We start from the raw sequence: 26,394 nt of genomic DNA, 5'->3' as shown, positions 1-26,394 counted from the left end.
CTTAGTCACTTTAGCTACCACATGATTTGTTTTGGTAATATTTAGATCTTCCCACTCAGCAAAATAACATGTTTATGCTTTGTTTTAATTTATTTAACTTAAAATATCTAATAGAAACAAAAAAGGAACTTATTGAACAAAATTTTTCAACCACACTACAAAGAAAATATTTCAATAATTTTGTATTAGCAATTTCATTATTAACTCTATAATTCATTAAAAAATCAATAAACTGAGGTTCTTCTGGCATGCACAGGTTATAAAAATGTTGAACTTTGCTATTTAACAACTCCAGTTTAAATGCCATGCTGAGAAAAAGACTGATAGTATGATATTTATAGTACATTTTTCACACTATGAACACTCCTGGAGAAACATGATGTGTGCCTGTGGATGGCAGATCCTGACACACAAGTGCCAGATAATAGGATACTTTGTGTTTGTTATTTTTTAATACATTGCAATGCTTTATTTTTAACTCTGATCCTTTCACACTGCTTGCACCTTGTTATGCAAGTATTCCTTGTGATTTCTGGTGACAAAACCACATCTATTAAAAGAAATTATGATCAATGCTTTTCCTTAGATTATGCCTCATATTCCTTTATATCTTCTGGATGTTATTCCATACCACTAATATTGACAGATGGTAGAAAAATAATAACTTGTAAGATGCAAGACTGAGCACATCACTTAATTTGAAGAAAACCGCTAACAAGGATGTGATTTGGAATGTTGTGGAGTTTGAAAGTCTAATTACTGATATATAAAAGAAATGAGGATGATAATTAAACCCATTAGAAATACATAAGCATGTGCTTTCCCTCGAGCAGTGCCATTGTGGAACACCCTCTGGCACGTGGCAGCTGGGCCACAAAGCTTCCCAAAATTGCCTGAAACTGCAGCAATGTGTGAGGATGTGCTGCTCACATCCAAGGCACTGTTTGGGTGCTGTGATTCTGGATGTTCACTGCACATCCACCCAGAAATGATGGGTTTAATGATGTCCTTGCTCTGGCAATTTGTACCTGGGGTCAGGGGGTTAACTTTGAAATTGGGCAAAGTGAAAGGAGGGCAATGAAACAGAGGAGTCACCTCAGAGCTCTCTGAGGGATGCATTTGGAGAGAAAAGTCAATCAAAAACACAGAAGGAGCTTCAGCTGGCAGCTGAGACAATGGCAGAGAGACTTATCCAGAAATGCCAAAAGAAACTGTTTCAGGGAAAGACTTATTTTAACTCATGAGAGTTACTCTGGTGGGAACAAAAGACTCACCCTGCAGGTATGTATTTGACAGATGCTGCTAAAAATACTTTGATGAAAAAAGCTGGGGAAAAATCCAGGTTTTATTGTATTAAAATCACAGTGACAGAGAAGTACTTTAACAAAAAAAAAAAAGTGATAATAATTTGTCTTATTATTTGGGATATCTAAAAGTGCTTGCATGTAATTGTTTTCCTCAGCTATTGTGAAAGTTTAGAGATATTTGGTTTTTAATGGTAAAGAGGTGATGAAATATAAAATAATCCATAATATACAAAGGCATGCAAGGCAGTGATTGAAGTGATAATACCAGGTCATTTCCTTTAAAACACCCGACAGAGTGCCTGCACTTTCAAGGCAGCACAAGGAGGACATAAGCAAGATTTAACTTGAAGGAAAGAACAAAAGAAATTCACATTTAAACATGATCACTCTTGGAGCTGTTATATGTATCATAGATGTAAAAGACTAAGTGTAACTGAGAAGAAATATTTAGTTTGTTAGAGAGAACCAACAGAACAGTTCATCACTCAGGCAGATATATAATTCTTCAATTAAAAAAAAACAAAAACAAAAACCAAAAACAACATTTTACTAAGCACTCACTGGAGTCAGGACCAAACTCAGAGCTCAGCTTGCCAGATGGACGCTGAATATTTGAGGAGAGAGGAGGCTGGTCACTGATAATCAGCCTATTACAAGCCAAATCAGGCTGTTGGACTTCTGCAGGAATATGAGCTCATGCCAGTAAGGTTCTTAACCCAAAGGTAAACCCTACCCATGGGCCAGTCAACCCCAGGACTGCTGTGCTACATAAGCCCTACAAAAAGTATGGAATATCCCATTTATCCAGGAAAGATGCACCAGTTTTCCTGTCAGAAGAATTACTGCATCCAAAGGCACTGTGGAATGTTCAGTTTGAGGTTTATTCCATTAGAAAACAGATTCTGGCATCAGAAATATGGAATAGCAATGCCAACTTCTCGTGGGAAAAACTTTAGGTCTCTTTATGGCAAAGACATGTTTGGTAGTTTTTGACAGTAAAAATTGCACTGGCAGCATATCAAAATGTTTGCATGTGTGAAAATGCTCCTATCACAGAGTTCTGTTCTCACTTGAGCAATCGAAGGGAACCTGAAGGAGTCAATGCTGAAAACAGGTACTGCTGTGAGAGGGTTGTTTGGGATGCAGCAGAAGATTTTAGGTAACGCTCTGTGAAGACCATTCACCTGAAAAAAAAGGCTGTCAACAAGTTCTAGTTCTATTTCCAGAGGTCTCATTGCAGTTTTCTGATGCCATGACAGTACAAAATCCTCATCAGTTGTCTAGATTCCTGTCAGTTTTTTGTCATTTATTGTGAGCCTACAGTTTTTTTGGAAGGGTTAATTCCAGGCAGTCTACAACACATTGCTAGAGTGTATCAACACTTGTCTAAACATGAGATATTTTCATCAGAAATTTGAGGTCTTTCTGGTTAGAAGTTTCTCAGACACACCACACAAAACATGGATTTTCATTTTTTTCCCTGTTTCTGCTCCTATGCAGAAAACCCAGCACAAAAGCACGTGAAACGTGCCCAGAGATTCAGTCAGGAGTTTGTGCAGTCAGGGACTTGTTATGTCACAGAGTCACAGGTTTAGTCACAGGTCCAACACAGAAAACATGACATGATTTTCATGTAGCATTAACTTCTTATATATTTTCTTTTATATAACTCTATTATTTCTCTTGAGAGGGGATAAAGGTTTTTGCACCTGGCAATCCAAGTGCTCAGCATGCCTTGATTACAGCTTGAGAGGGCATGATTGCCTGGATTTGGATTATCACTCACTGCCCAGGAACCCAAGGCACTAAACCTACAAACCCCACCAGTAATGGACATCTGAGCTCACAAAAGGACAGAAGAAAAGCATCAGGAGATACGGAAAATAAGAGATGATCTACAGATATTCAGTGAGATGCATGATGGCATTTAAATTTACATTTTTTACACTATTTACATCAGAAAGGCACCACAGCCTCTACAGTTTTGGGTATCTTGTCTACAGCAGGAATATGGAAATTCATAATATGGAAATTAATATGGAAAAATAATATGGAAAAATTAATAAATTAATATGGAAATTCAACAAACCAAGAAAATGAAGAACACCAGTGCACCATTTCAAGGCACAGATTCTGCTGGGAGCACAGCATAACTTCTATATGTGTAATAAATTCTTCTGAGAAATGTTTTGGGTTGTTTTGGGTTTTTTTTGTTTTTTTTTTTTTTGTGTGGTTCCTGATGAAGACACCTGTTGTGTCACTTAGTTAAACACATTTCTCAACAACGTGGCCAATCATAATATTTGCAGTGCATGTCAGCAGCACAGTTAATTACTGACTATCAGGGGAAGTTGCCTTAGGGTGATCTGGAAGGTTTGAACAACAGAATCAGCCTGTGTGCAACAAGCTAAATTGATTAATGGTTATGCTTATGTTCTACACAGGAAGGCAACATTCCAAATCACAGGCATCTTATGTATTCTTTGGCAGAAGGGACAGAAAGAGGGCACTGCAGCTTTTTCTCCTGGCAGGAGAAAAAGCTGCGGACCTCTCGTGGCAGGTGTTGACACACCAATGTCACCACATTCAATGTCATCATTATGTGGAGGCCAAATGCCACACAGTTACCTAAAGCACCAGAGAACCCAAAAGGGCAATATAATTTCTTGAGGAGAAGTACTTCTGTTTAGCTCAACCCTCCAGAGAATTTTGAAGAAAGATGGGGAATTAAAAATTTTTTAGATAAAGAGATGTGCTAATTTTAGCAAGTAAAAATTGGCTTTCTACAGGAGGCTTCCTAAGAAAATGCAGTCCCTGTGTGGTATTCACAAGTAGATAGCATTTCTTCAGCAGCCATAAAGTTTCTGCTGCCTTGAAGAATTAATTTGGCAGGAATTAATTAATCTGGGAGGAAATTGAGGCTGAGGACACAGTCAGGAGGATGTCAAGGATTTTGGCCACCAGTGTGATGAAAAGTTTTTCTCTTCCAAACTTTACTGTGTTGAGCATTGATCTGATCTCCAGAAAGGAGAGGAGGGTTTGTTACAGGCATTTCCTTACAGTTCCACACCACACCAGCTTGGTTATGGACTGCACAGACATTCAGTAATACAAAAAAAAAAATGGAGAAATTTCACTTGTGAATTCAGGGTTTTTTTAGGGATATTGGTGTCTTTCAACATGAATAATCACTCATGCTTATCTGGCAGATATATACAAGACAGAGTCATGGTCAAGTTCATTGTTTAAGTGGCATAGCTAAATAAAGACTTACTGAAGATCTATGATGTTTAAAGGACATAAAACTCACCTCAGCCAAATTATACACTGATTTTGGCTCTTTCAGGAATATTTGCTTCCTGTGGGAGATCATCATCTAGCATCAGCCGTGCACTGCACCCCTGAATGAACAACCTTGATAGACAAGGATGGCATGCATAGTTGGAATTTTATTATTGAATACTGGAGGATTAAATCAGAAAAGTCTCTTCAAGCAGATTTTTAATTTCAAGAGATTTCAGGTGGTTGTTTTAAGAGGATTTTCACATTTAACTGATTCAAACACATTTAAAACTGCATAAAACTGAGTGGCAATGATTTAAGAAAATTTGACTTACTTTTCTGAACCTTGTTACATAGAAAGTTTCCTCACTCCCACTCAGCTCAGGACTCATTTTGCCATTGTCTGTGAGTAGGAGCAGGAGTGGGTCTTAAATAGGTAACAGATTGGAAGGACAAAGGTAATTAGCAACGTGAGCTCAGTATTTAAACATGAAAAGAAATGCTAAGATCTTTTTTACTTTGTCATGCTGTGCCAAGCAAACCACCTCACATTTAGGATGCTTAATTCAATTTGTGTTACACTGCTGATGATTATGAAATGCATTTTGAAGAGATTTGTTTTATCTTCTCCAGAAAACACACAGAGACTCATTTACAAGAAAATAGAGATATAAGTAGACACACTTTGTGAATGCTAGAAGAGAAAAACACATCTAAAGAAAAGGAAAATATAGGATATATTTAAGTCGATTTAAGAATTTAGGTGCAGTGTCATTTAGCAAAACAGTGTCATCATGCTGCTAGGTTGGAACAGATAGAATAAAAAAATGCAAACAGCGTTTCCTCTTTAACTGACATTTCATGTATTGCTTTTACACCCCTGCACATACAGCACACACATTCATCTTCCTATTAGTAATGGACTAAACAGGGCTTTACTTTCTTACAATTTCAAATAATGAACTGAATTTGACTAGAATTCCTGGCAGGGTGTGCTTTATTAAAAAGAGCCAAGATAAAACAGCTTTGCTGAATATTCAAGTACAAACACATGAAGCACTCCTTATAGCATTCTTGGGATCAGTCCTAGCTCCTTCTCTCCACTGACCTTCAAACAGATTTGTGTGCCAAAGAATAGGATCAGTATAAATTTATTGCCCAGCAATATTAATGGGTCTTTCTTTTCCATCACACGTGAATGGTCCCTTCTACAGCCCTGCAAAATGGCATTTTGCCCTCCCAGAAGTGCTCCAAACACAGGGACTCAAAGTGCCCTTCTGGGCTTTGCTGACCTAAGGGATTTGTCTTTCTAGCAAAAGTTCCTCACCAAAATACTTTGGAACCTTTATATACACAACAAACAGGCTGAAAAGGTGCTTTCACTGGGAGATTTAGTAGATACTTAATTTTATGTTCCCATCCATAAACAGTCATTGTAGGAATCAAGATTTATTTATCAACACAGTTTCAGAGTTTCATCTTGCACCATATCTCTGGAACTTCAAATTAATAGGAATAATGCAGGCAGTAAATCCAAGCTTTCATTTTATTTAAGCCAGTGAGCTATCTTGTGGATCTAAATTCCACATTCATTTTACTTGCTTCTTATCTACTTTAAAGTTATTGGAAATAGCTTAAGTGATATAATGAAGGTACCATTCAGCATTTACATTTTAATTGCACAAAGGACACACTGGTAAAGTAACTGGAAATCAACAAAACAATTTTAAAGTAACTTGTTGAGAGACATATTTTATATTTGTTCTATTTACCTTCATTTTTCTTGATGGTGAAATTTGGGTTGTTGACCATTTCAGGAAGAAGGCTGTACAGGAAATAATGCCCATTTTTAGGATCATCCTTGTCAACAGCGCTGACAATCTGAATTACCTGCAACATAAATGGGCTCATTAAGTTTTCACACTCCTGATAAACAGAGAGTGCTGAAAAAAATGTTTTTTATTGGACACATTTCATTTCTCTCCATGCCAGATTTAAAAAGATAATTTATAACTCTACAAGGCTTTTCTAGACCTTAGGCTGAAAACCTTGAGAAGAGGAACTGTATCTGCCCCTTTTAAAATGTTTCCAGACCAAAGAGCCAGCAAATAAGGAGAGACAGGTAAGAGAGGCCAGCAGAAACTGCTCCTGGTTTAGACTAGTAATAAATTATTATTAAACAAAAAAAGCAAAATTGGGCTTCAGAAACACTCATATTGCCTATGGCAAGCTTTCATTTACGCAACCAGGCTTCTCAGTGGACTTGGATACATAATATACCTTTAATCCTTTCTCCTTCCCCTACCTCACATTTCACTTCATAGAATAATTATTATTCTTTAAATTAATTTGGATGTGAAATTTTAGATGAGGAAAAAATCAAAAATGAAAAAAAAGAAAAAAGAGAAAATATTGAGGGCTGTGTTTTTTCCCCTTAATTCTAATAAAACCTCAGTTATTCCTGTACTAGGAAGATATGCTTGTTTGTTTTTTAATAACATCATTATAAATTAATGATTCCTAGAATAATGCAAGATTATTAGGTGAGAAGAGGGCTTTGGGTAGTTTGGATAACTTTGAATAATCAAGTAACTTTGTATGCAGTACTTCATATGATTTACATGATCAGCTGCAGTGTCTGAAGTGCATGTAAATGGATTTACCTCCATTTACAATTTTTACCTTTTACACTATTCAGGTACTGCAGCTGATAATCTTGAAATCATACCAAGTTGCACAAGACTATGAAAGGAATAAACACTATTTTAAAATAACCAGGAGGTTTGGGGTTTTTTGTTTGATATTTTTGGGTTTCTTTGTGATTGTTTTGTTTCGTTGGGAATTTTAAAATAGTTGGTGCATTTGCTTTTGATGACAAAGGTTTTCCAGAGAAACAGAAACAAAACCAGCCATGGATCCAGATCCCACCCTCAGAGCTGGCTTTCAGAGCTAGTTAGCTCATGCTGGATGAGGTTCATAAGAAATTTAATTATAATTATTAACCTTTTCCATGTCCATTGAATCCAATAACAATTGTCTTTATTTGCAATGTCTAAAGCAATGCACCAATAATTTCTTGTACAATTAAATTCAAAGTAGGAATCACGAAAATTTTAAAGTATAGAATGAAAAATGGAAGCAGGGTTTGATGCTCTCCAAATTCATAGGCTTTTATTTTAAAATTTCCACGTTTCCCTAAGAAAATGCCAACAACTAACATTTTGTTCTGGTTTAACCACAAGGACTATTAGTATGTATGTGTTATATGTATGATAATAGTCAAAATCATATTTATGTTCTTCAAGAGTCAAGGAAAGAACAAAACTTTACTAGATAACCACAGGGATCAACACCAAAACATAAATATCTGAAATTATGTATGCAAAAAAATGTTTGAGCAAGTAGTGATATTTGTAGGACAATCCAGCTTAAGAAGGAATGTGAGACAATTAATTCCTAGCTTAATCATATTCTGGATAGGTCAGCTTTATCATAATTATTATCAAAAATCTACTGAAAAAAAATAGATTGCTTAAATAGCACATAAATAGGGGTGTTTTGTTTTTTGTTTGATAACTGCATCTATCAAGGTGGAAACCTCGACAGGATTTCAAACAAATGTATTAGAAGAGATGGACAAAAAAAAATAGGCCTAGCTCAACTTTTGCTTTTTTTACTTTATGAGGTAGATCTTCAATTTAAAAGCTGAATAACGGATCCTAAAGTGGAAAAAATACAAACAGTGGAAAAATATCTAAGTAGCCTCTGTCTGCCCCAGTGCAGAGCTGGAGCCATTAGCAGATGGGAAGGATTTTCAGCTTTCTCTTTGCAGAGGTGTCAGGCACTAAAGCACCCACTGTGATTTGCCCAGGGCTGGAGCAGGTACCAGTAATTCATCATCACAGGGAAGTGCAGCTTGGGCTGGGATCCTGAACAAGGCAGATATATTTAGATAGATATATTTTATGGCTGTTCAATTTTTCAAACACTGACAGAATGGGAAAGCAATAGGGAAAAAGGATAATGGCAAAGTGAAATCTGGAGGGGCAAGTGCAGGTAACAGGTGCAGTTTATCAGACTGTTATAATATTTTGTATGTTCCGGTATTCCATCCATTTCCTACATTGTTTATAATATCCTTCTTTTTCTGAAAATGCACCAAAAATTATATGCAAAAGTCAGGCTTAGTGCAATGCTACGTTTGTTGTGTTACACGCACACATCACAGAATTAAGAGTTAGAGTTCCCATAGCAACCTTATTTCTTTGTGTGTTTGCATTAAGATAAGTTCTTTAAATAAAAAAAAAATAGAAAACACAACAGAAAACATAATATATATGCAGTGATATTAAACTGTGGTATCTTTTACTCCACAGGGGTCAGAAAAGTCCAGTAATTCTCATTTCCAAGTTTTTATTAGTGTGCTGATAGGCATATTTTACTACTCCGTGTTGTGTGGTCATGCAATGGAATATTACTGAGGCAATTCTCCAACTCTTCATTTGTGGTTCACGACATGGCTGCCCTTTCCAGCTGCCTCAGCCCCTCCTGGGGCTCCGGCCCCTTCCCAGCTCTGTTCCCTTCCCTGGACACGCTCCAGCCTTTCCAGGGTTCTCTGTTGTGAGGGTCCCAAAACTGCCCCCAGCGCTGGAGATCCCTCAGCAGGGCAGATGGGCACTGCCCTGGACCTGTGGCCACCCCAGGGCTGGCACAGCCCAGGTGCCTTTTTCCTCTTGCCCACTACAGATGTCTTTTCATTCCTGGTAACAACATGCACGCCAAAGGTCTTCCACAACAGAGAAAATGGTCAATAAAGAAGACAAGAACTGATTTTTTCTTTTTTCACTACATATCCAGTGAAATTTAATAACCCTTTGGCTGTTCAGTCTTGAAATTTCTGAAATTCTTACATGTAAAATTCCAACTTTGATGTTGTGTTAATACTTTATGCATGCATTTAATTCTGTACATACATTTAGCAGAAACTTAGCAAAGCAGCATATTTTGTTTAGCAGACAGCACTGGATTGTAATGAATAGTTAAATGGTCCCCTAGGACAGCTTGACTTTCTAATTTGTAGGTTTGCATTGCAGTTCTACAAAGCCACATGTGCCTGAAATAATATACACAAGGATAAATAGAAAAAAAAAAAAAGTTATTTTCAACACATCATAACTATCTACATGCAATTTTAGTACATGGTACTGTTTAAAAGACTTTTCTTGTGATGCAACTTGTTAACCTCACTAAGAATGGTTCTTTATCACTAATAAACATTTTTCTAATTTTAATCAGACAGATCTTCCAACTCTGGAAAAGCTTTTGCATTCCCATTGCTGTTCATGGTTATTTCTGCATTATTTTGCAGACTCAAAACACGGTAAGACTAGAGTCACTACAGAGAAATTTTAACTTTGCCTGAAAAGTCAGATGCAGGTTCTGGCAGTAAAGGGATGGCTCTAGCTGAAAAGGCAAATATCTACCTGAAGATTTCCCCCATTAGAAAGAAAAACAATCTAACAGGAGAAGTGAATAAAATAGAGAGAAATTGTGGGAGGCTGGAGGAGCACTGTGCTCAGTTTTATATTGCTCCAGTTTAAAGCTGGCTTCAGCTCTCATATATCGCTGTCTGCACTACTCAAGTGAAAATTTTGTAGCTTTGTTTCCAGCAAACAGCACTTCCCTGGAAAAGTCTGATTATGGACTAGGGAAATAGCAAGTGAAGCACTTTTCTTACTCAACATTGCAGAAGTTTTGTTCTAGGTCCACAGGAAAATAATTTTACTGTGCTGGAGAACAACCAACAGCACAGCTATAGTCAGCAAACCATGAATGTTCTGGTTTTAGTAATTGCAATTATGCAAAAATAAGGGGTAATAGGAAAAGGCAAGAGGTGATTTGTGGCTAACTTTGAGGTACTGTAACAGTACATTCACATTTTTGGGGGTTGTTTCCCTCCTCTCCCCCCCAAAAAAAAAAAAAAAAAAAAAAACTGACAAAAAACACTTCTGGCAACTCTCTGTTGTGTGTAAAAATGGGCAAGGAGCACACAAATGCATGCATAAAGAATACAAAAATACATTTCCTTCTCCCTCCCTTTCCTCTCCTATCAGCCTGTGGTACCTTTACTCAGAGGTAGGTCAAGGCAAGGAAAATGCATCTGGCAGCATTACATATCAAGAGTTTTTAATGCATTGTGTCACCTCACTAGCAGCTGTACTTGTTGCTGCAATTATATCAGAACCTAAAACAGAACACTTAGAAAGTGAACTGGAATAGACAGTGCAACGTATTTAGTGGCTGCACATAAGGTTTTACCAATGGTTCAAATATAATCTCATTTATGGTAAATTAAATTTGATTTAAACTTAGCTTTAAATGGAACTGCAAATGTCAACAGACAGGAATACCTTAAGACAATTGCACCTTTCCTGCATGTGTAACATTTGAGTTTAAGCTTTGGACAACCATCCAAATTAGGCTTTTGCTACTAGTAGTATCTTTTTCATATCACCTATTTCATAACTGAGATATATGTAGTTTCTTGAATTCTACATCCTAACTTATTGATAGGACTTTTTTAAAAACTTGAATATAGAATTAAGCAAAAAAAAATACAATAAGGCAGTGGAGTTACTAAAATCTTTACAGGAGCTGATGATTTTTGAATGACAACTTCAATTCAGAACCTAACCTTGGTGATTATTCTGGCCTGGTTACTGTTCCAGTAGTGCTATTTGTTTAAACACAGAATAAATTACAGGATCAGTGCAACCTCATCCATGCTGGCAGCCAAATATTTAATAACCATCTGTAAAGTTCACATGAGGATTCATGCTCAAGAGTGACATCTGCCATCAGATCAAGAGTGTAAGAGGCAATGGTAGATAAAGAATATCATGCTTTAATGAAAGTTTTCTGTAAGTGCTTAAACAAAAGCCTCTTTTACCTGCTGACTCTTAATCATCTCATTTATTGTTTTATTCCAAATGAAATGTGAACATTTTTCACCATCTCTTAAACCACCTGAAATTTGATAGGAATACCTAGATAAATACAGTCAGAAAACACTGTACAACAGAACGGTCTGATTTTAGGGAGATTCACTGAGTCCTGGATAAAGGCATAGTCATTAGGATTTAATCTATCCTGGAAAATGCAACTACTCAGCATCAGAAATCCACCCCGAGCTAAACAGAAATCCACTCTGAGCTACAAGAATTGAATTGCCAACAGTAACAGGACTGTCTGCCCATGAGGGCACATCTCCTCTTCAGTGGATAAAGAGAATTCTCATTCCTTAGTGGCACATTTTGACACCATTTTACTAAACAAAAAGGGGTGCTAGAAGTCAAATCATCCTCTGTAACAATACAATCCTGTATGCAGAACTGGGTTGTCATACACTGCTATATAGGTTGTCATTTAATACTACTAAAAAGAAAATAACTTCTAACTCTTTTGTCAGGTAACCTTCTTTGGAGAACAGTGAATTTAATGTCTAACACCCACATGAGACACAGGAATAGTTGGATTAACAAGCCATGTCATGCTGTCAGCTGCTGTTTATTTGCATAAAATGTCACAATCTAGAAATAAATGGCAAAAATTAAAAACATTGAATTGTTGTAACACCCAGTGTTTCTGTTGCTGGACAAAAGTTACATCTCATTTACACTGCATTACTTTCTAAATGTCTGTGCATATTCTTGAATCTTCACCTTGTCATTTAGGTGGCATATGAGATAGTCTTCCCTATTTCTGTACATTTGTCCTTCAAAGTGAATACCTTTGAAAAAATCTGCTTCATTTCTTTGAAAAAGACTAAACAGTTTAAATCCTGCTTCTGACACGTTGCTGTTTACCTCACCTTGGAGAGTGTTGTGTGAGTTTCTTCACCAAGCTTTTTTTCATTAAATGAAGAAGGTAATAACATTTTTAATATTTTTTAATATAATGAAAACTTGAACTTCCCTTCTCCAACATCATCTTCAAACACAATTACAATTTACTTCGCTTTCCATCAAGTTCTGGTGTGCTGTCTTATTTTTTTCCCAACTGTCATAGAAAAGTAAGAACTGAATAGAGATTATAACTGAGATAAGGTCAAGGGGAAGTGGGTTTATTGTTTTAACTGTTTATTCTAAATCATACCTGGGAGCAGCTGCAGTGTAGGTCAATAATTGAACTGGAATTCAGGTTGGATTATACTTTCAGCTACTAACACACAAGAACTTACAAAGTGCCGAGCTCCATCACACAGAGTGTGACATCGGGAGCTTAAAGACACTTAGGATTTTTTCAGGATATTGTCCCAAAGTACTCACCTTTAATTTAGAACTATACCTTAAGGGAAAAAAAGTTTGTTTAATTATAGAAGACATCCCACCAAAGTGAAATTACAGAAGACATTCCATGTAAGTGATCATGGGTTTATCTTCAGTTAATGCTAAGAGCTGTTAGCACAAACACATGGGCACCCATTTTGGGAATAAAGATGACATAAGGTGACAGGGAGAAACTCCAGCCCTGTCTCACACCACAAAAACGTGGGATACTCACTTGTCCAGGCTTGCCATTCTCACACAGGAAGGCCTCGTGCTCTGATGCAAACTCGGGGGCATTGTCGTTCACGTCGAGAACTTTGATAGCAACAGGCACCCGGGACACCTGGCTGTGGTTCCCTGAGGAAAGAAACCAAAGTACCCGAGGTAAGCATATTTAATTGGGAATTAAATACAGCAGTGCTGGCACTGTGACTGTGCTCTTCCTGTCTCCCACCCCTGCTTAATTGGGCTGCCTCATCTACAACGGATCGTGGAGTTCGAGCGCCAGCTGAAGAAGGATGGCCAGGGCTTTGTGGCTGAAAAGAATAAATAGATCCCTGCTGCAAACAGCATTTGTTGGAGATTAGCTCAATGAAGACCTTTCTTGGTCTAAATTGGTAAGATTTTTCTTTGATGAAGTTTGTATTGTTTTATTGATAAAGTCCATTATATATGGAAAAGGGAAGGCTGCAAACAGCAGAGATTTATTTCTTTGTTTATCTTTGGCAGAGAACAGCACATTTTACTCCATTACTTGTTCTGACTGCACATCTATTATTTCTTCATTGCAAACACAGTTAAAGTACTGACCCACATTGGGAAAAAGATGGATGGGACACTGACAGGGGGGAAACTAGACAGTAATTTGGACTATTAAAGCACTTTGATAATCTACCAGTGACCAAAACTGTGACCTGTGAACTTCTTTTTTCACTGAAGTAACAACTCATTATTTATAATATAGAGCTACTTTGCATAAAATTGCTTATCACTGTGAAGAGTAGAATGAGCTGTAAGGCAAAAAAAGCTAAACCAACAGTTTTTGAATAGCTTTGAATAGCTTTCAGAGGCAGCTGCCTGTGTCTTTCCCTCAATTCAGCATCGTTAATTTGCTTAGAGACGATTATAAATATTTTAAATTATTTTTCCAGGAGCAAGCTCATGAATTCAGTTTAAAGTGAGGTCACTAGCTGATTTGGAGAGTTTGATAAACTGTTCCACAGCACATGCACACCTCCACAGGTACCTCAACCCCAGTGTCAAAGTTCATCTCCTGGTGAATATTATTTTCCAACTGTGGCATTCTACCTCATCTGTATCATCAGCAATGACAAATCTCAATATTCAGTGCACTTCTCAGTACAAATGACTACAAAGTACAAGAAGATCAGGCTCCACTAGTGGTCAGGGACCAACTGGTGGCAGCTCTACAAGTGACAGAGATGAATAAAGGCAGAATAACCATATACACTGTGGGTTTTGTGGTTTCCATCAGGGTTAATGCTGTTGTGACCTAATCAAACCTGATATCTTACAGCCCTGTTTCCTCTTTGTGTACTAAAGACTTCCACAAGATGGAAGGCTCCACCCATAAATCTAAATGTGCAAATTTCAATTGCTCTACTGACATTGAAATGGCACAAAAATAACAATTTAAAAAATGCAAACTCAAATATACCGATGCTATAAAAGGCTTTATATCTCTGGGATCATCTGTCACTTTGCATCTTATGATCTTACTTACTAACAGGTGAGGGGAACACTTATGCCATGAAATAATAGTGTATTTGAAACCAAATAAAACCTAACATGCAAATCATGAATTCCAAATATTTTAAACACTTTTGAAATCATCACTTAATAAAAATACAGACAGTGAATCTCAAGCTTATCAGAATTCTCAGCACTAGTGTCATATTTAAACACTAAAGATTTACTTTTATCTAAATTAATGAAATGATGGCAGTTCAAATTTTAAAGACATTACAGAGAAATATAATTAATTAGATAAGCTTCTAAAGAAATTATTCATGTCCCTTGTGACTGCCCCCAAAATGTTTGTCTTTCATCAGAAATACAAACATTAAGTTTAAAGATATTATAATTAGAAACTTGATGAGAATTCATTTAAAAAATTAATTTACTAAACACAAGAGAGACCCAGCTGGTTTGGAAATCTCCAAACAAGGGGATATCCGCTGCCTTTTAGGGTTCCTGTGACTCTGGTGAAATTTGTTGTTGAGAAAGAGAGAGAGATGGGAGAGGGAAATGTATCTACGGCTTGTACTGCCCACCACCCTGAAAACACTGCATTATTTCATCATCCCAGGGAAATTCCGCTTTGTGCTAAGTGTTTTCCTCTACCCTGAGCCCACCTATTCAAACACATGAGTGAGTCCTCACGAAGCAAACGCAGGTTGAAAACGCCGTCAGGATGGAACAGTTCCATCTGTTCATCTCCATACGTTTCATGTCTGCAGACTCTTGGTGCTGAAACACGCACAGAGGAGGTCCAAGCCTAAACCCAGATCTGCTGGCAATGCCCCAAAGGCCTGAACTGGGAGTAGGAAGGGACTGGAGTGGATCCAGGCTGGTCACAGCCTGCCCCATCTGCATGGTCACTGCCCTTCAGGCCCTTGGGTGTCTCACTCGTTAGTATTCAATGTTCAGAACTTTTCCTCATTTGTATGAATGGACAGTGAGTTCTTTCTAAACTAGGAACAAAACTGAAATTAATTACTGCGTGGGTTTTTGTTTGGTTTGGGTTTCTGCCCAATAAACCCCTCAGTCAGTAGATTTAAGGGAGACAGAATCTTCTTGCATGCACCAGGTAGACAGCTAGACTGACTGCTTAACTTCCAAAATCTGTTATTTTATGCAAAATCATAAAAAAAAGGTAAAGTTAGAGACTCTCTAAGGAACTAGCCAGACTTTTTAAAGCTTTATCACCTGTATTTATTGTGATGCACAGTTTAAAAAGACCTACCTTGAATTTTGCAATATAAAAGTATCATTAGGGCTGTCACTTGAGGAACATCAGCTTTGTCTGAAAATTTAGCACTCTGAGATGCGAAAATATTGAGAAAATTTCCACTAGGCTAGTTAAATAAAAATCTTTTCAAGCTAGGGCTGCCCAGAAGGACTTAGTAATGTGATGATACCATTCTGTGTCTAGATGAGCACAGAACATTTCTGAACTCAAGCAGTGAGATCCAGATGAGCACAGAACACAAACACAGAAAGGAACATATAGACAGATCCAAGGAAAGGAAGACTCAATGCAAAAATAACTAGTCAAACTTAGTTTGGATTGATAAATAAACTGCCAAAATTTGTGGAAAATCCACCTGGGTTTAGAAATGCAAACTGAAAGGTTCCCAAGGGTTATAAGGACCTAAAAAGCTCTTCTGTTTTCTCCCCAGTTCACAAGACTCTACTGGAACATTAAATGTTTGAAATACCCAACTTGCTGGTACTCCTCTGAGTAACCCACTGAAACCAACTCAGGGATTAAAAACACTGTAGAGTTTGATACTAAAATGAGGAGGCAGATCAAATAACCAAAGTGAAATTAAAGCAAACAAGCAAAAAAACAAACAAACATTATCAAGCAACTCAGTGTCTCCAAACCTGAACTTTTGGAGGCTAGAGCCCCATGTTTTACCACTTGTTATTGGGATCAACGCTTTTCGTACTTCCTGGAAATAATCCTACAAAACTGAGACGCGCCTGTATTGTAGGAAATTTGTATTACAAAGCACTGAGTGTTGTCAACATTGTTATTGCCCACAACAAGAGTTTCTAGGAGTAACTAGAGCTTATAAATATAATTTTTGGTCTTGCACCACAACTAACAAAATAAAATGCAGCATTTCTACTCCCATAAACACTTAAAGACTTCATACACTTGCTTAAAACACTTCTCCCTGTCTTCCCTGGACTGACAAAATGCTTTTTGAGATAAAGAGAATTATTGTGGCCCAAAATGAAGTTTATAATTTATTTAACCCAAAGAAAACCAGTTTAGTTCAGTTTTCCTTTAGGTAATTAAATAATCCAAAATTACTTCAACATTCTCTATAAAAAGCTCATTAGCTGTCTTGCATTTTACATAAAATTTGCCTGAATAGAAAGTAGATTCCTAGAAAATAACTGTACTATTATTATTATTATTATTATTATCATCATCATCATCACCACCACCACATGGTTTGGAAATGGTTATTTCATACTTCTCTGATTCAAGGAAATTTCTACAATAATAACATTTTAAATTAGAAGTAGAGGAAGACCTAGCTCTAACAAAGAAATCAAAACAAAATCTGAATCACTGACTTAATAAAAACAACAGTGCTTGGTTTACATCCCTTATGTTTCAAACTCATTAAGTTGTATTTTAACAGATCAAATCCCCATTACTTAATCAAAGTTTTATCTGATGACTTTATTAAGATAATGCTCAGAACAAGTTTATTTCTCCTGTTACAGTTTATGTTGTTGTTTTCTTTAGGCAATCCTTTACTTTTAGAATGCCACAGCTTATAACAATCTTTCTGTCATATAAAGCTGACAAATCTGACTTAAAGAATCCTTAGATACATAGATGCTATTGTGAAACAGTAGTTTTATTTATGTTGAAGCTTAACTCCAGAAATCACATAGTGCAGCAAATACTGGGCTCGTTTGTCTGCAGCGTTGGGTAATGATCTGATTCAAGAGAGGCTGAGTGCCTGAAACCCACTCCAAAATTGTCAGGAAGACAGCAGTAATTGCCAACATTTCTCTTAAAAATACCAGAACACAAGCTATTTCTGAGCTAGGACAAAATTCTAACAACAAATGAAAAACCCAGACAGAACTGTTCACCAGGAGGATTTCGATTCCCCATTGAAATAATTGTCTTTTTAAAGGATGAGAAGTCGTGGATTATTGAAATAGCAATATAAACATATCAGCACTTAGCAGGAAGGTTCCTGTATGAGGTGCTAAGACAAGAAACAAACACGGCCTCCTAATTATTATTCAATTTGTATTTCTTTAGCGCATGGAACTCGCCTGAGCAGCACAGATTGTGGCGAGTGTCTGTGTGTGCATGTGTGGGAGGGGCGCGGAAAGGAAAGGATGTGGAACATATTTCTCAGGTTTGTTCCTTCAGTCATTCTTTGGGAGAAGAATAATAACGGAGTTGAGAAGTTTTGTCTCCTTTCAGTAGCTCCCTGGGTGTATTTTGTTGTGGGCTCCAGAAGGATGAATGAGGCAAGAGCAAAGCTTTGTCACACTCTATTTCTATTTCCTCACCGAGAGACTGTCACAAGTTTAACCAAGAAGTGGCTTCATATCATCCACCTCTTCAAAGCTGGATTTGGAGTTAAGAGGTTCCCAAAGCTCAGCAACTCCATCTGTAAAGAGGTGACTCGGGAAGGCCACACTCACCTACCTTTATTTAATATATGAGATGTAGCACTTGGGACTAAAGGACTGATTTTACTTTCAAGTCACTGACAATACCAAAACAAAAAATAAAAATTAAAATTTCTTTGATACGTGCACACACCATCCCAGAATATGCTAATTAAATATACAATATCCTTCAGGTCCTGTTTTCACTCTCTTTTTCTGTGAGATTTCTTTTTTTGGTACATAAGTGCACATAAGACATTAAAATTATTTCATTTAACTCAGCACCAATCAGATCCTGAATCAATTACCTAAACTATGCAGAAAATGGAGACATGCCTGCAAAAAGACCAATTTTTTTTTTTATAAGTGACATTCCACCTAGCCCTGCTGTCAGCTCTTTTCTTGCCACTGTAAGTAGCAATACTGAGTTATTTACTATATTTGAAATCATTTAGGATTCCAAATAAAAATATACTTTAAATTGAACCAGGAATTTCAGCTGGGTGTTTTGTTAACTTCAAAGGATCAACACTGATTTATAAAACTCAATAATGAATTTTAAAAAGGGAACCTATTCCTTTCTTACAGGTACAATGCATACTGATAGAATCAGTTAGCCCTCATTTTGCTTATCTGAGGTCAGGCTGTAATTTGACATTCCAATGCAACCTCTGTGCTGTATTTCATGCCATGAAGATGTGCAGTTATTCAGCAGCTTCACAAATAGTTACTCTGTAATTACCTCTGATACTCTGTGAATTGTGAGATCCATTTGCAAAACCGGGAAAGGTTTGTAATTTTCTGCATAAGTATCTTATTTCACTTGGTGTATTTGCATGGTATTGCCTTGTTTGAGTGCACAGACAGATCAAAAGGGCTTGGAAAGGAGAGACTAGATCAGAGAAGCAAAACATCCCCTCAAATGTAGTTCACAAGGGTGGAAAGGGCCTCATCTACCACAACCCTGGCTACAAGGGAAAATCAGAACATCCTGTTCTATTTAGATTTAGCTGTGCATGATGAGAGAGGACAAGTTTTCCTCTGCTGCAATGAGAATGAGAACATGGACCACACTGAGCGAGCTCTAAGTTTGTCCTGGAGGGAGCAGAGGATTCTGAAAGAAATTCTTATCCACCTTGGGGCTGGAGGGGATTGGGAAGCAAAGACAACCCTCACCCCTTGTGCCATCCTTCCAAAAACTCAACAACCACAAAACTTGAGGCTTGCTCGTTATTCCAAGTGACTCTGAATGGTGGTTTGTCTTTAATCCAAATATATACGTTTTGAAAACTCCACCTTGGTGTCATCACTTCCTATTCAGTAGCATTGGGCTCCAAAGAGCAAATGCTAGAAGAGGCAGGAGATGCTCCATGTACGGGATAACATGAGTGCTGATTACATGGATTACTGCATTAGAGAGGGATTTGGAGGCTGCCATGGCGTTCTCCTGGAGAGGCTGCAGCCCATGGCTCGGACAGGTGCACCTTGTCTGGACGAGAAACTGGCTGAGGGCCCAATGCAGAAATGGGGAATGGTGCCACATCCAGCTGCTGCCGGGCACCAGGGGTGTCCCCCAGAGTTTAGTGTTGGGCCCAGTCCTTTTGTGTCATTATGGATGATCTGGTTGAAGGAATTGGGGGCACCCTCAGGCAGTTTGCAGATAACATCATGTTGAGTGGCAGTGTGGATCTGCTGGAAGGCAGGAAGGCTCTGCAGAGGGATCCGGACAGGCTGGATCCACGGGCTGAGGGACAACAGGGCCAAGGGCCGGGTCCTGCCCTGGGGTCACCCCAACCCCATGGAGCTGGGCTGGGGCACAGGGGCTGGAAAGCTGCTGGTGGCAAAGGCCCTGGGGGGGCTGGTGACAGGGGCAGGACACAAAGCCAGGAGTGCCAGAGGCCGGTGGCACCTGGGCTGTGCCAGCCCTGGGGTGGCAGCGGGCCCAGGGCAGGGCCCGTCCCCTGGGCTGGCCCTGCTGAGGGACCTCGAGGGCTGTGGCCGCTTCTGGGCCTGTCATGGCCACCAGAGCCCTGGAGGGGCTGGAGCGTGTCCAGGGAAGGGAACGGAGCTGGGAAGGGGCCGGAGACCAGGGAGGGATTTCCCAACCCCAGTGATCCTGGGATTCTGTGAATGCATGGAATATGCAGGAGGAGAGAAAAATGGGCTTTGAAAGCAACGGGAACAAATGGATGGGATGAGACTTGGAAAGTGTTGGAATGAGTATCCTAATCAGAAATTGTAACATCTTTGCAATATTTGAGTAAGAATTATGGGTCCCTGTCTCTTGACAGATGCTCTGGATACAAACAGCATGTTCTTAGAGGCTGCTCTGCATATCTAATTCTGACCACAGTGAGGTTTATATTCACAGTGACACATAATAAAGATATATGTGACACATCAATATGAGTAAACAAATACATAATTCAAAATAAAGTATTAGTAGAGCTGCTTGTGAGGGCTGTATTGGAAGCTGCTGAAGTCATATCAGGTTCATGACAATGAAGCAATCCAGTTTGTTAACTGATCCTAAGTAAATCCTTAAGGGAAAACAATAAAAAAACCCAACACTGCCGATATCCTTCCACCCACACATCTATCCAGAGACCAAACTGAAAGAACTTCTGACAGAAAACAACCTGTATTTGTGATAAAGCACTGTCTAATTGAGCCTTATTTATCTCTAACGAGGACACAAGTCAAGAGGAAGTTTGCAGTTATGTCACACTCAGTAAATTAGCTGTGCTACGTACTGAAGTGGGGAATCATTACGACTGCAAAATTAAAAATGCAGCTAAAGTTTTAGCACTTACTAGCAGTGCACTTATTAACAACTACAAGAACTGGCAACCTAGAAATATTTGAAGTTTTACAGTTAGATTTTTGTGAAAAAGGCCAATGCAAATCAAACAAACATGAAGCAAATGGGAAAACGATACCTAATGTCAAGACTGAGCAATATAAAACCAACATTTGTGTTCTCTGGAAGCATCTTCAAGAAGGAAGCATGATCTACAGACCCAGCATTTCAGCAAAAGAGGCTACTAAACGGTTTTGAGTGAAGGTTTTCCATTTCCTTGTAGCAAGCACCACTAGGAAGGAAAAAAGTTAGGAAAACAAAGAACCCCAGAATCATCTTTCGGACACTTTCATTATACACTCTAGAATAATACGAGTGTGATGAAATGCCACTGGATCTGTACATTTGTGGATCAAAGCACCACAAGCCTAATTAGGATTCCAGATTTTCTGAGGCAGTGTAATGACTTAAATGGCTGTGAGGAAGTAACAGATTTTAATTTCTAAATATAACAATGAGAAAAAGAAATTCTAGAAAATAATATGGTGTCCTTGGATGACAGAAAAGAATTTGACTTAAAAATAAGGCAGTGGACAGGCAGGAAAAGAAATTGACTGAAAAAAAAAAAAATTAAGACACAACAAATGTGCCAGGACATGATTTGCTGCTGTGTTTCTCAATTCCAGCTTAACCAAGGGAGTTGTGCTGCCATAAAAGAGTCAGGAATCTGTCCCACACTTTAGAGCAATTATATTATTAATATGCTAATAACTCATGCATATTAAAATCTTATAAAAATATTGACTTAGATATGCAAGGTCTTATTGTCAATTATAATTAGCTATGAAATTTTGTAATGACTAGCAGCAATAATAATAACAATAAGCAGACTGATTGAGGACGAGTTGTCAGGAATATTTGGGGGTTTTTATTTAAAATGATTTCATGATTGAAGTAAAATAATTTATAGCTCAAAAGAAATCCCTCCCTTACTCATAGACAAAACATCAAAATGCTTTAATAAAGATTTTTATTAAAGCAGCATTTATTATAGAAGCATTTAAATGTCATTACTTTTAGAGCTCATATTGCTTTCTGAGACTGATTTTCTTAACAGTACAATTTAATTAATCTTACGTTTCCTTCACAGATGAAATATTGCTGGATATCCTGGATATGAATCAGGTTCTAGGAGTTCAGCACCAAACTTTCTTACTTGCATACCTTCACAAATAAGCAAAAAAGACCTCTCCAGCACATCAGAATGCACCTTTAAAAATACCATCTCCTTTGTTTTTCAGACAGAAAATAGTTCCATTCTTTCCTGCCCTGAACCTTTGCCAGAAGCTCACACCATGCTGCTCAGTCTTTATTCCAGACAGAAATGTGCCTCAAGAAGATTGACTGAAATTATAGTGAGTTGCAAACCCCTACTCTGACCCGCCCTCATGCAGAAAAACCAGTGGAGATTTCAGATAGTCCCAATCTGCTCAGAGCTGATGAACTCAGGTTCTCAAATGAGGTGAATTCCACACAGTATTTCTAACATTAATCTTATTTTCTTTTGAACTTCTAATTCAAATGTTCAAAGTGAGGATGGCCAGTTTGTAGCTGGTCAGGGTAAAGATGCACTTGGATAATATAACATATATTTATATATCAGCTATATACCTATAAGGTCAACCTCTGAATTTCCTCAAAATAACTAATAAATATTCTCTGTGCTAATTAGTCATGTACATTTCTGATTGCATTTCTTACTTGAATCCTTCCCTGCTTTATGCCCCAGGAAACCTTATTTCCTTCTAAAACACCACCCAATGCCCCAGTCTTTTGTATTTTAAGCTTTATACATTACCCGTTATATATATATACATTTATATATTACTCTATATATATAGAACTCCTTTATAATTTTACAAAATGACTATTTGCCAATCTAGAACTCGGATGTTCAACCTGGATTTATAATACCCAGAAAATAGAAGTATAATTTAGACTGTTACTGCAAATCTTCTCTCTCCTTTTCCTTGTCATAATGATGTTCACTACTTTCTTTGGCCTTTTTTTGGCTTTTTTTTTTTACTGAATTACTCAGATGCTTTATTCACAGCTGCCTTCCATGCCTCCCTCTGGAATCAGAGGTCTCCAGCTTCTACTCAGCACCCAATACCTGAATTTTAGTGCTCGCTCCTGAACTACTGAGGCCATTTCACACAGAGATTGTTTCACAAGCACACTCCTTTCCCATTTGTATTTCCTCATAATATGGCCACTCCCATGCTATTAGCTAGGTGGATCACCTCTCCTGCTATTCTTGAGCTGTGTGAAACACTAATGGGAAAATCTGTGCCATGTTTGAGCAGACTTTCATAGCTGCAAACTGGCTTGACAAGATGCACCAGCCCTCCACTGCCCAATGCAAACCTTCTATGACCCCTTAGGATCTGAGGAGCTCTGTGTAACCTTCTAGCTATGTGCAAAATAATAAAAAAAACCACCTTAGCAAATTCTGTGGTTTAGTGTAAAAATGATGGATTATACAGTTTGAGTTCCACTAAACCAAAGCAAAAAGGGTCAAGCAGAAAAGGTTAATATTCCTGAGCTTCCCTTGTTTAAACCTCCATAAAGGCTTATTTCCTTCTTTTTCTCAAACTTACCGAAATTTACTCAGCCCTAAGTTAGAGATAATTATATGATGTACCAAAGTAACTCTCTAAAATGTTAGAATTATTGCTAATAATGCCTATAGTTATTTTTACCATAAAAGGCTAAATTAAATTAAATAAATGAAAGCATAGTGAAAGCAAAGGTATTCGTGGCATTAAAAAGTACATTGTAGCTGAAGGCTTGTTCTGAAGAAATATGTCTCTCTTCCTTTTTAATTAGTGTCCTTGCGTTTTTTAAAGGAATACACATTATAGATAACTTTAGCAGTGCATGTGCTGGGTGATGATTCAATTACGCTATTTATGTTCTCGGTAAACCATATAGAGCCTTTCTGGCTTTATGCCCTTTCCCATTAGGTGACAAAATTGCCTCATACTTCTTCATTTCCAAAGAATGCCGTTGGTGTGGGTAATTACCTGTGTCAGAGCCCACAGCTTTGTCCTTGAGATGCCTCTGCTCTGGGCCTGGAAGGTATTTATTGTTGTCAAATCACCATTTGTGTTTCAAGATCTTGTCTAGATTTTCACTTCTTGCATTGAATAATTATTCAGGAGAATTTCTACTTGTTGTGGCAGTTCTGGTGCTTTGCCCAGCTCTTGGGCAGGGGGCTGAGGCTGCCATGGGAGTGCTGCTTGCTTGGCACGTGGGGCTGAGTGCCAAGAATGCTTTGATCAAGCAGTCAATCCCACTCAAAATAACATCTCTGTGACTGCAGTGCCTGCAGAATAAGGACATCAGAAATTCCATTAAACACTTCGTTCAGAGATTTAAACCTTGGCTGAAAGCTCAGCTCAAGGCTACAAGAAATATCCTGTCCCAGGCACTGGCTTTGGGATTCCCTAGTGGACTGCTCTGTGGTGTGTCTGTGGGTGTGATGTGCAGAGTGTGAGGATCACAGGACCCCAGAGTGGTTTGGGCTGGAAGGAGCTAAAAATATCTTCTTCCACCCCCTGCCATGGGCAGGGACACCTTCCACTGTCCCAGGCTGCTCCCAGCCCGTGTCCAACCTGTCCTTGGGCACTGCCAGGGATCCAGGGGCAGCCACAGCTGCTCTGGGCACCCTGTGCCAGGGCCTGCCCACCCTGCCAGGGAACAAGTTCTTCCCAATATCCAGCCTAAGAGGGAGAAGAATCCAGTGCTGCAAATAATCATAACACAGCTCAGAGGAAAATATAAGCCTTAAGTAGTCCACTCAGTGCTACATGTAGTGAAAGCCAGCTTGGGGACTTGAAAGGGAACATCATTTAGCTGTCTTTAGAGATAATGAGCCAGGCTTTCTGTTATTTATTGATGTATTTGTCACAAATCTGAGCTGGCCAAATGGAATATATTTAGAAGTCTTTACTTGTTGAAATCTATGGTATCATTCAAGGAAGCTAAACTATGTAATACAAATATTCTGGGGAAAAAGATTACCTCACTTTTAAAAAAGAGAATTTCAGATAAGCATTGCTAATAATGAAGCCATTGCAGTATATTTTGTTTCCAAAGAATTCAATAGAATCCTGTATCTCAAGCAGATCTCAGCTTCAGTTTTGGAGGTATGAATATGCAAATATCAGGATATTCATATTTAAATCAGAGGAATGTTGTGCAGTCAAATTCTACTGCTAATAAATTTCTTTCTAGGCTAAGTTAAACCAGCTTCTCTTACATAAGTCTTTGCTTTGGTTTCAAACTAGTTCTCCATTTATTACTGCTGTTATATCAATTAACCAGCAATGATGGGCATTTCCCTAGTATTAATGGCCCACATTGTGAGTGTGCTAGGAAATATCTGCAAGGTGGCTGTTCCAGCCATTAGAAAATGGAAATGCAAATCCATGGAGCTGGAGGCAGAAAGAGGAAAGAGTTTAATTATTACATGTCTTATCCATGTCTGGCAATATGATCTCTCGAATGATCAGTGATTCTGAGCTCCATTCAGAATCTGTAGGAAAAAATGGTCTAATAAATAAGTCATGGCTATTTGATTTTCTTTTCCTCTGACTAGCATTGACAACATGTAACGCAGTAAGTGCTGCAAAACCTGTGCAAGAAACAGGGAGAATACTGAGGAGGTTAAGCCCAGCCTGAACCCTGCTCTGCTTCACTGCCCAGCAAAATTGGCAGCCAGTTAATGCCAGCAGCACAATGAGAGCAGGAGTTACAGCTGTAATTGTAATCTACACAATGAAAAAATGTATTTGTGGGTTCAGGAGAACAGGATCACATCTGACTGTTAGGATCCTGACTTCACCAGATTTTCTGAATGGTAGAAAATTCATTTCTAGCAAGTAGCAAAGAACCAAAGATGTGATGAGCCTTTGTACACATAAAGAAGATGCACCAAAAGAGACGTCTGTAATTTAATCATTCATTCTTACTGCACTGCAATTCAGGCTGTCAAAAAACCCTTGCACATGCCCCCAGATTCCTTTCCTGTTCAGGATACAGCTCCAGAGAGCTCAAACACATGAGCAGCACTATCAACCCTGACTTACAGAGCAAGTCTACATTCACCCCTCTCTCAAGCATTTAAATTTAAAATAAACCTCCCAACCTTGGCTACGACTTTAAGCTCATGGAAGTCTCAGCTACACCACAAACTAATGAGAAATCTCATTAG

At 38.2% G+C, this 26,394-nt stretch overlaps 1 protein-coding gene across 2 annotated transcripts in view; it reads right to left on the bottom strand.

Moving 5' to 3' along the window:
* Positions 1 to 26,394, bottom strand: part of CDH8 (cadherin 8) — a 150,998-nt gene that overhangs the window by 19,568 nt on the left and 105,036 nt on the right. The window contains exons 9-10 of one of the 2 annotated variants that reach the window (XM_041468649.1): positions 13,152 to 13,273; positions 6,362 to 6,479 (exon numbers count right to left, since the gene is read on the bottom strand). In XM_041468649.1, the coding sequence (XP_041324583.1) occupies positions 6,362 to 6,479; positions 13,152 to 13,273 (240 nt within the window). The remainder of the gene's footprint in view (positions 1 to 6,361; positions 6,480 to 13,151; positions 13,274 to 26,394) is intronic. The other variant, XM_041468650.1, reaches the window with a different exon arrangement.

The sequence above is a fragment of the Pyrgilauda ruficollis genome, unplaced genomic scaffold (assembly GCF_017590135.1).
Source record: "Pyrgilauda ruficollis isolate IOZ18807 unplaced genomic scaffold, ASM1759013v1 scaffold223, whole genome shotgun sequence".
Lineage (NCBI taxonomy): Eukaryota > Metazoa > Chordata > Aves > Passeriformes > Passeridae > Pyrgilauda > Pyrgilauda ruficollis.
Note: the sequence above shows the minus strand (reverse complement) of the source record. Positions and strands in the feature narration are given on the sequence as shown.